Below are 10,389 nucleotides of genomic sequence, written 5' to 3'. Positions count from 1 at the left end.
CTGGAAAGGGCGGCCAGCTACATCAACGTGGAGGAGGCCCAGGCTGCTCGAAGGAAGGTTGACCGGACGCCCGCTGCTATTAATAAGCCAGAAAGGCACGCGCCTCAACAGCCGGCCCAACCCCTTCCCAGAGTTCGGGAGATCAAGCCTTTCTTTCAGCCTGTTCAGGAAGTTCAACCGGCCCCACGAGTCGCCGCAGTTCATGCCCCCCGACCTGGACCGTGGGATGCTCAGTACTGCACCTATCATATATCTCATACTCACGACACTAACAATTGTTTTCAATTCGCTCGAGATTCTCATCGCTCCGCCGAACTAGGATTACCACCGCCGGAGTTGGCTCCTCAAGTATTAAAAATGATGGAGGAACGGCGCGCCGCAGCTGAACAAGTGAATAGGCCCCGTCCCGACTTGGCGGGACCAAGTGCTTAGCCGACTGGTCGGGCTGGTGAACCGAGAGAAGCTCGGGAAGCCGAAAATCATGGCAATGCCGCCGTTCGAGAGATAGGCATGATCTCAGGAGGGCCGACTGATGGCGATTCGGGGAGAGCGCGCAAGTCTCATGTGCGTCGTTTGGAGGTCCACACCATTGGATGCAGCCAGGAGCAGGCTGCTGGCCCCGTTATCAGCTTTGGGCCACAGGATCTGGAGGGTCTGGAGTTACCCCACGATGATGCTCTCATTATCAAAGCTATCATCGCCAATAGCCGAGTGGCCTAAGTTTTCGTTGGCACCGGCAGCTCGGTTAATATTCTGTTCAGATCTACATTCGAGGAAATGTAAATTCACGCCAATGAACTACAGCCCGTGGCCACCTCTCTGTATGGGTTCACAGGCAACGAAGTGAAGCCCATGGGTTAGATCAAGCTAGTCATATCCCTGGGTAGCGAGCCATTGGTGCGCACTCGGAGAAGTACCTTCATAGTGGTGGATTCCCCTTCTTCTTACAATGTTATCCTGGGAAGGCCAGCTCTGCATGAGTTCAGAGCTGCAGTTTCTACTTTCCACCAAAAGCTCAAATTCCCTATTGGTGAGCAGGTCGGAGAAGTCAAAGGGGAGCAAAAGGTCTCCCGTAGATGCTATATTGACAAGGTCAGAGTAGAGGCTTGAAAGAACCAAAGAACCCAAGATGGTGGGGTTCATGCTATTCAAGAGAAGCCCTTACCTATAGCTGAGGAGTCCATCCCTTGGGAAGAGGTGCAATTGCATTTTGACCGACCAAAAAGCCTGACTCGCATTGCCAGTGATTCGCCCTTGGCCTTAAAGAAGCGTTGACCCAATGCCTAGTCCGTAACAAAGATGTTTTTTGTCTGGTCACTAAAAGAATTACCAGGAGTTAAGCCTGAAATAGCAGAGCACAAGTTACATCTCCTGCCTGACTGCCGGCTGGTCAAGCAGAAGAAGAGGAATTTATCGATCGACCAGAACAAGATAATCCGAGCTGAAGTGGATCAGCTCCGGAAGGAAGGTCATGTTCGGGAGGTGCAATTCCCGTCCTGGCTTTCCAACGTGGTCTTAGTGAAGAAGCCCAATAATAAGTGGAGGGTGTGCATAGACTTTCGAGATCTCAACCGAGCCACTCCCAAGGATTGTTATCCTCTTCCTCGGATTGATTAAATGGTTGATTCAACTGCTAGATGTGAGAGAATCTGTATGTTGGACACTTATCAAGGGTATCATCAGATTCGGAGATTCCCTTAGCTGTGGAAGATCAGGAAAAGGTTGGTTTTATTACGACAGACAATACTTTTTGTTATACTGTCATGCCCTTTGGACTCAAGAATGCAGGAGCAACCTATCAGAGGATGATGGACAAGATCTTCTGGGAGCAGATCGGGTGCAATGTGGAGGTTTATGTTGATGACATCCTTATTAAGTCGCCCCTATCATCAAATCTGATAGCTGATGTGGAGGAAACCTGTGGGACTCTTCGACAGTATGGGCTGAAGCTAAACCCATTAAAGTGCTTATTTGGAGCCAAGGGAGGGAATTCTTGGGTTATCTCATGACTGAACGAGGAATAGAAGCTAATCTAGAGAAAGTTCAGGCACTCCGAGATATGCAAGCTCCTCAAAATCTAAAGGAAACGCAGAAGCTGGTAGGCAGTAACAGGTCTGTCAAGGTTTATTTCTAGGTCTACAGACCGGGCTGCCCCTTTCTTCAAAGTGCTCAGGAAAGCCTCCAAATTCCAATGGACTGAGGAGTGCACACAAGCTTTTGAAGAATTGAAGAAGTATCTGGAGGCTTTGCCATCGTTGTTCAAGCCTGTCACTGGAGAACCACTTTGGGTTTACTTGTCGGCCACCCCTGAGGCTGTGGAGGTGGTGCTGGTTAAGGAACAATATAATGTACAACGGCCGGTGTATTGTTTCAGTCATTTATTAAAAAGGGCTGAATCTCGGTACACAGCCCTAGAAAAATTGGTTTACGGACTGGTTCTCATGGCTCAGCGTTTGAGGCCGTACTTTCTGGCGCACCCTATCACGGTCTTGACGAACAACACCATGGGCAGTGCCCTCACTAACGTGGAAGTAGCAGGCCGGCTTATCAAGTGGGCAACTGAGCTGGGAGAGTATGATATACAATATCAGCCACGCACGACCATCAAAGCGCAAACCCTAACGAACTTCTTAACAGAAATTCATCAGACTGACTCCGGAGAAATTTGAAAAATTTATGTAGATGGGTCAGTCACTCAACCAGGGAGTGGCATGGGAATACTCTTGAAATCTCCTCAGGGGGATATACTACAGTTGGCCGTTCGATTGAATTTCTGAGCCACTAATAATGAGGCAGAATACAAGGCTTTGTTGGCAGGTCTGCAAGCAGCTCAGCATGTAGGTGCTACTCGGATCATAATTTATTCAGATTCCCAATTAGTGACTCAGCAAGTAGCCGGTCATTTTGAAGTAAACAACGATGAGTTGCAAGTATATCGGGAGGCATATGAGAAGATGAAGGAGGAGTTTAAGGAAATCACAGTGACCAAGATTCCCAGGGCTGAGAATGAAAGAGCGGACGAATTAGCTAAAATGTCTAGTTCTTTGACCACCTGGGTGTTAGATAAATTCATAGCCTAGACCTTCCTTATCGCTCAGATAGATTTGCAGAACAACAGAGAAGAGTTGATTGATTGACGAGCACCAATGATCAGCTTTCTCCAATAAGGTGTCATACCCTCTGACCTGGAGGAAGCGTGGCGGGTCAAGAGACAGGCCCATGCTTACACTATGATCGGAGATCAGCTATACAAGAGGGCATTTTCTAGACCATTGCTCAAATGTTAAAGTATGGAAGATGTGGATCAAGCCTTGCACGAAATACACCTTGAATGCCATGGTAGTCATGCTGGAGGCAGAACATTGGCTCGACGAGTGTTACTGGTTGGTTATTTCTGGCCAACGTTGCAAAGGGATGCCCAATGATTAGTAAATACTTGCCTGTCATGTCAACAACATCAGAACTTGACGCATCATCCCACTGATTTTCTGAAAACATCCTTAGTTTCATGCCCTTTTGATCAGTGAGGCATGGATATAGTAGGACCCTTTCCTACAACTCCAGGCCAAAGACGCTTTTTGTTAGTGGCAGTAGACTATTTCTCTAAATGGGTAGAGGCTGAGGCCCTGGTCAGGATTATGGAAGAGGCTATCATTTAGTTTCTGTGGAGGAACATTTTTTGTAGATTTGGTATACCGCACAAATTGGTATCTGATAATGGAAGGCAATTTCAAGATCGAAAAATCTAGGCCTGGTGTAAGGGGTTCGGCATAACTCAAGCCTTCACTTCAGTAGCATATCCTCAAAGCAACGGTCAGACCGAGGTGGTCAATCGGGAAATAGTGCGTGGCTTGAAAGTTAAGCTGGACCATGTCGGATGCAACTGGGTGGAAGAGCTACCGAGCATCCTATGGGCCTATCGTACAACACCCCAAGAAAGCCAGGACTGACGCCATTCCATCTAGTTTTGGTAATGAAGCAATAGTACCTATAGAGATCGAAGTGCCGTCAGTTAGGAGAATGATATATGATGAGGGAAATGTCGAGCGACTATTGGCTGAGTTAGATCTCATTAGTGAAGTCCGCGAACGGACAGCAGCTAGATTAGAGGCCTACCGATAGAGAAGAGGCAGAATTACACTAAAAGAGTGATCCCTCAGTTCTTTTGGGAAGACGACATGATTTGGAAGCAAGTGAAGCCCGTAGGAGACGTGACCAAGCTAGCACCGCAATGGGACGAACCTTACAAAGTTATTAAAAAATTGGCGTCCGGAGCCTACTATCTGCAAGATGATTGGAGCAGGAAACTAGATAGGCCTTGGAGTGCTAACTACCTTCGACCTTACCGGATGTAGGAGGTCTTTACTCTTGTAAGTTTTAAAGTCTAAGGGATAGTTGGAATGACGGAGGGATAGCAGGTCATGTCGGGGATGTGGACCCGACCAGGCAATAGAAAGATACGCTTGGGCAGGAGTTTTTCATGTATTAACCTTTCTTTCAGCAAACTAAGGCATTTCAGCAAGTCAAAAACTAAAAAGTTCAAATAGTCACTCAAGGAGTAAAACATTCAGTACAACATGGCTGGATCACAGTTCGCTTAGGCAACAAGTACAGATTATCTAAGAGGGGCAAAGAGCTCGTCAAGTATCTCTCGGATAATTCGGCAATGGTCCAAGAAATCTGCGGGAGGGGCAGAGGTCAGGAACCCTTACTCATACAGTTGTCGCAGAGCCCCCACCGTGCCATAAGTGACAGCTGTTGAAATGTGGTTTCCTACTTGGATGTTGAACTCCTAAGATCGCAAGTATAGTTCGCGGCTCTGCCTACATCGTTCGTCTTCCCCTTCTCTGTACACTGTTAGAGCTGTGGACACTCCAGCTATAGCAGTACGGGCCTGAGACAGTTCTGCCTTGACGGCTAGGAGTTCTGCTAGTTGGGATTCTAGTTGTGCTGTTTGAGACTCCAACCTTTTGTTTTGCTCCTGCAGTAGGACCTCCTTAGAATGTATCTCCTGGGTTAACTGGTCCATGGCCTGCTGGTGCATCAGAGCCTGCTGATCTATATGTTGTTGGTACGAGGCCTCAGTTTGGCTCTTCTCCCCTTGAAGGCTTTTAAGCTCATGTTGGGTCTTCACCAGGGACAGCTTTTGTTGAGTATTTTGTCTTGTCAAAGCCTTTATCTCAACTCGCAAAGCATGGCTGGCTGCCGCTAGATCATTTAGTTGAAGTTCTAACTCTGCTACCCTGTCCCTCAGCATCTTATTATGATGGTAAGTGGCATGGAAAGATTAGTTTATCATTAGGGACTTCGCATGAGCCTGGGCAAGAAAGTGAGCATTTAATAGGGAATAAAAAGTAGCAAATATAGGAATAACTAAAGCTTACCTTGGTATACAGCTCGGAAAATCTATCCATCTGGGCGAGTCTTGGCAAGTGTTCCATATGAGTCATACTTTCTATCCACAGTGTAGCCAGACGACCTTTCATAGATAGGATGCTAGTGGGGACAGCCCGCTTGTCTCTCAGCATTACCTCAGAGGGGGCAGTTGTTCGATAATATTCAGGAGTAGAGGAATGAGGTTGTGAAGTCTCGGCGGCTGAGCCCGAGGGAGCAGAAGGAGGCGCACGGGAAGGCCCAAGTTGTGATGTAACAGGTGGAGGGCGACTTGAAGTGCCAGCCTCAGTACTCCTGGGCGGCTGGGATGTTGAAGGCTCTCCTTGTGAAGGCCTGGCTGGAACCTCCGGAGGAGTAGGAGCATCATATATGTTCGGGTTTGGAATGGCGGCTGCAACAGAAGGTGAAGGTTGAGGAGTAAAGGAAGGGTCGGAGACTGGGGCCATATTGGCAGGCCTGCGGTGGGATCTGTGTGCTGGAGGCTGATTATCTGAGTCAGAGTCTTCAGACAGGGAGTGGGACCGACACCCAGAGGAAGATGGAGCACCTCGACTCGAAGCACCTCGACTCAAGCAGTCCACCCCAGAGCATGCACAACAAGCCGCCTGAGAGGCTTCCCTGAAGGCAAGACTGGTATAAGTTACATTTGCTGACCTGCGACCAGGTCTAGAAGCAGGTTGGGTAGGAATTGAGCGAGCTGGCCGGGAAGTAGATGGAGCTCTCGGAGGAAGGCTGGGTCACGAAGTGGTCCGAGCAGCAGTCCCGACCTGAGTTGAAGCAGAATGGGGGAGTGACCTCCTCTCTAAGATGACTCGACCTGGTCGCATTATCTCCAGATCGCTTAAAGGAAGGGGCTGGACTTCCGAGGCATGAGTTAGGGTAGCGGCTGCATATGCAAGAGTAAGGATGGTAGTTATAGTATGAATAACAAAATGCATGGAATCAAAGTAAGGTAATACGTACCTAAAGAGTAAGGCGTTTCAAAGGTGAGGCAGCTCAGTCTGAAATAGGACAACAGTTCCTCAGATAGTAATATCGTTAAGTTCAGCTGCCAACCTGTCAATCGAGATGAAGCTTCTATATAGGAAGTGTCAAGGTGGAACTCTCCTAATGGAGGAGTCGGGGGGAGCAGAGGTTGCCATTGTGTGGGCCATTCCACCTCATGGGGAAATTGAATGAAGAAGAATTTGCTCTTCCAGGTCGCTTCTGAGGGCGGAAGAGGGGAGAAGAAAGTAGTGCGAATGCGGGCTTGAAAGTAAAAGAAACCTTCATCCTCCCGATCAAGGACATAGAAACAGTGGAGCAAGTGGGTAGACCAAGATAACTCACAGACTTCACAGAGTATCACAAAGCTGTAGATGAGCCTTATAGAGTTGGGCGTCCGCTGGCCCAGAGAAATTTTGAAGTATCGACACACTTTAGAGAATAAGCGGTGAATGGGAAAACGAAGGCCGGTGGCAATTTGTTCCTTAAAGAAGGCACTATATCCGGTGGGAGGAGATGAAATTTGGTGGATTCGGATCGGGATGATTGCATGAATATTGGCAGGGACTCTGTAATTATAGCGCAGATCAACCAGGTCAAGTTCGTCAAAGGTGGATGAGCCGGGAAAGTAAATCGAGGCAAGAGAAGCCAGATGAGAGGAAGATGTCATCCTGAAGGAACTTAATAGGAAAAGAGTTAAGCAAGGAGTTACCCGCGGAGGAAAAAAGGCTTAAACACAGCAGCAGACTCGGGTTAGAGGAAGGTGAAGGCTGTGAAAAGTTCGGAAGCGGAAGAGAGGGGAAAGTATTTATAGCCGCTGGGTGGAAGGGCAATATACTGAATTACCACCCAACATTTCACAAAAAGTGGCTTAAGTGAAGGTGATCGTTGGATTATCAGCGAAAGCAAAGCCAGAAGGGTATTTTGGGAAACTTAATGGCGGGGAAAACGAGGGCTGGCGTGAGGCGGGGGCGCCTTGGGAAAAAGCATTACTATAGCACAAGTCCCTTGAGATTTCTCGAGGTGCAGGCGCAGGTCACACAGGTCAGGAAATGCTCTGAAGGCGCAGGTCGGGAGTCCTGAAGGCACAGGTCAGGAAATGCAGTTAGGCCCTTGCCGGTAGCAGATAAAGATCTCGGGCGAGGATATCAATTCGGACTACAACTGGGTTAAGCGAAGGCAAATTGGAATGGAGAAGCGCTTAAGACAGATGTGTAGGGAGTTCACTAAAATAGTCTTAGACTAAAAATAGACTTGATCATTACAAACATAATAGCAGCAACCAAGGTTTGTGGGGCTTTTTTACATCAGGATTGGGCCTCAGGGGGAGGTAAAGAAGCAAGAAAAAGGTCATCATCTTTTTTAAAAGAAGGGTAAGCCTCCGTCGGAAGTTCTTTCATCAGACGAGCCCTGTCCAGAAAGTCCTCTGAAGGTGCAGAGTGGAGAAGATTCTGTTCAAATAGTTAGTGCGCGCCGCCAGCAACTCCATAGCACAACATTGTGTTCATCAGACCCCCAATCTTCTTCAGGAAGAAGGGAGACGTGACGTAGGATAATTTATATGCTCTAAGGTGACTAGTCTCGCCGGCCTGGTAGTCCACCATCTCTGTCTTTAGTTCATCAGCAGCACTCCAGGACAGAGACAGCTCTCATTGGCTTTGGGAAGCGATTTCTTGAGCTTTCAGAAGATCGGCCTGTAGAGACCTAATGGCGGCATGCCCTTCCTCCCATTGGCTCTGGAGAGTTTTCTCCCGGGCAGAACTAGCAGCCAGATCCTTCTTAAGAATGTCATGGGCTTCTTGCAGGGTTTTCAGTTGGGTGGATAGACTGGCTATCTTAGCATCCTTTTCATCTAGCCCAATCAAGATTTACAGGCGACGTTTCCCCTAAGATTCTAACTTGGACTCGCTTGTTTGCAAGGCGGCCTCCAGGGACTTTATTTTGTCAAAAGCAGCGTGGGCTATTCTCCGGGCGACCTGGGAGGACTCCCCTATCGTTTGAAGATATGAAGCCAGATCATCAGTGGGGGAGTTGCGAGTGTCGCGAGGAGTTAGTGACGGCTCTAATTCCTGAATACGAGCCTTTAGCAGCTCGTTCTCCCACAACAGGTCGATGACACATTGGACCGCGCTCAGACTCACAGAGCAGACCTACAAAAAGACAGAATGAAGGGTCAAAAGTAAGGATAAATGGTTAAGTCGGAAAAAGAAAGACTCACTGATATTATGTGTCGTGCAGCCAAGTCTAGCCCCTCTATCGGTGGACTCCTCCAGAATTTTCGATTGGCTGATCGCCAAGCGGTGGTTAAGTCGCCGTGCAGCTGAACCAAGCCACTGACAGGAGGGGTGTCTTCAGCAAGGGGGGGGCAAATGGTCCTGTTGCAGAAGGTAGGCTCCAAGAGGCCGTGAATGCATATTTCTATGAAGATCGCTCCCCGACATGAGCGGCAGATGTTGAAGTGGTGGCAGGAGGTAGAACTGCGAGGGTTTCTAAACTCCCGGGTCGGTCCCCAGCGGGTGAAGTGGTCTGCTCAGGGGCTAGGGCCCGAACGGGAGTAGGGGCGGGTATTACCGAAGGCAAGGCAGGAACCTCCGCGACGGGAGTAGGCTCCCAGGCGAGGGTTGTTGCCTTAGATGTGGAAGATTTGGAGGCTTCAGAAGAGGGTCGACCCGCAGGAGGAGGAGGTGGAGGAGATGACTGGACCGATGGAGTGACCATTTTCCTCTTGCGTTGGAGGTGCAAGCGTTTGTTTGGGGGAGGAGAAGGAGCTCGCTCCTCAATCTGTTCTGGATTGGCCGGGTCAGTTTCTAGAGTGGCAGCCTCTAGGGAAAGAGGAGTGGAAGTCTCAGCCCGGGCTGCCGCACTCGAGCTTGAGACGGTCTTCGAAGAAGCGGCCAAATTCTGCTTAATCTCTGCACTCAGGGCTTTCAGAATGTCGACAGACTGTTGGTTTGTCTCTGATGAATAGGCCTGGAGCATAGCAGCCTCTGCGAAGTTGGAAAGAAATACCTCAGTTAGCGAAGAATAGTAGAAAGGGAAGTAGGATCTTACCAAGCGGAGCTCCTTTCTCTGCATAAACCGGGCTAAGCCCAAAAGAGTACAAGAAGCCCTCCCGCAATAGCACAGACAAAAGAACGCGCACTCCGTTTAGCTTTTCAGAAGCGACGTCACAGAGGGATTGATGTTTGTGCACCAAAAGATTGGGAGGAAGATCGGAGTGCCATTGGGTTGGCCCGATCAGGGGTTCAGGTAACCTAATGAAGAAGAAACGGGACTTCCAACCTTTATTGGAATAAGACATATTCGAGAAGAACTTATAGCCTACTTTGGCTTGCACCATGAACACTCCTGGCTCAGATCTCTTAAAGGAATAAAAATGGTGAAACAATTGAAAAGTTAAGGGGATTTAATAAACTCGGCAGAGAATGATGGTTCCACATACAACCCTGAATACATTGGGAGCGAATTGAGAGAGGCAGATACCAAAATATCGACTTAGTGAAGAGAAGAATGGATGAAGGGGAAAGCGAAGGCCACCAAGAAGCTGGTCCCTAAAGACCGTCATGAAACCTTCCGGAGGGGAAAAAGGATGTTAGTTTGGCATGGGGAGTTGAAGTTCATAATCTTTGTTAAGTTCTAAACTAGACTAGATCAGGGACAGGTTGTGATTGTCAAGGTTAGAAATATAGTAAGAATACTAGGACATTTCCTTACCATCAGCCATGATCGGAGCAGAGAGGTTGAAGAGGAAGAGGCAGATGAAAGGAAAAGAGACACTAACAGCCAGCAAGAACTAGGAGAAGGACTCAAAGCACGAAAGTCGGAAGAAGAGGAAGAGTCGCAAGCAGTCGAAGCGGTAGGAAGAGGACGGCGGACGACCTTTAGGGTTTATAAAGCTGGGCATTCCTAGGAAGTATCGAAAAATAAGTCGGGTAACTCTTTGGGTAAGGTGCCTGATTGCCGTCAAATCGAAAAGGCATGCGCGCATCGGGAGTTGTGTACAAAAAGGGT

The 10,389-nt window shown here is 48.5% G+C and overlaps 1 protein-coding gene across 1 annotated transcript; it reads right to left on the bottom strand.

Moving 5' to 3' along the window:
• Nucleotides 1–4,792: 4,792 nt before the first annotated feature.
• On the bottom strand, nt 4,793–5,840 carry LOC122044324. The gene is made up of 2 exons (XM_042604828.1): nt 5,385–5,840; nt 4,793–5,257 (listed from the first exon to the last, which is right to left on the bottom strand). Exons 1-2 carry the CDS (start codon nt 5,838–5,840, stop codon nt 4,793–4,795), a joined length of 921 nt encoding a protein of 306 aa, XP_042460762.1.
• Nucleotides 5,841–10,389: the final 4,549 nt, after the last annotated feature.

Source organism: Zingiber officinale, chromosome 2A, assembly GCF_018446385.1.
Source record: "Zingiber officinale cultivar Zhangliang chromosome 2A, Zo_v1.1, whole genome shotgun sequence".
NCBI classification, from domain to species: domain Eukaryota; kingdom Viridiplantae; phylum Streptophyta; class Magnoliopsida; order Zingiberales; family Zingiberaceae; genus Zingiber; species Zingiber officinale.
The sequence above is the reverse complement of the archived record's forward strand: the minus strand, read 5'-3'. Positions and strand labels throughout refer to the sequence as shown.

What these genes read in the sequence shown, in the direction of transcription:
- LOC122044324 (XM_042604828.1), bottom strand. Translation starts at nt 5,840, where the DNA reads ATGGCCCCAGTCTCCGACCCTTCCTTTACTCCTCAACCTTCACCTTCT. An exon ending in TTTCCGAGCTGTATACCAAG is followed by an intron (nt 5,258 to 5,384) that starts GTAAGCTTTAGT and finishes CATCATAATAAG; the next exon opens with ATGCTGAGGGACAGGGTAGC.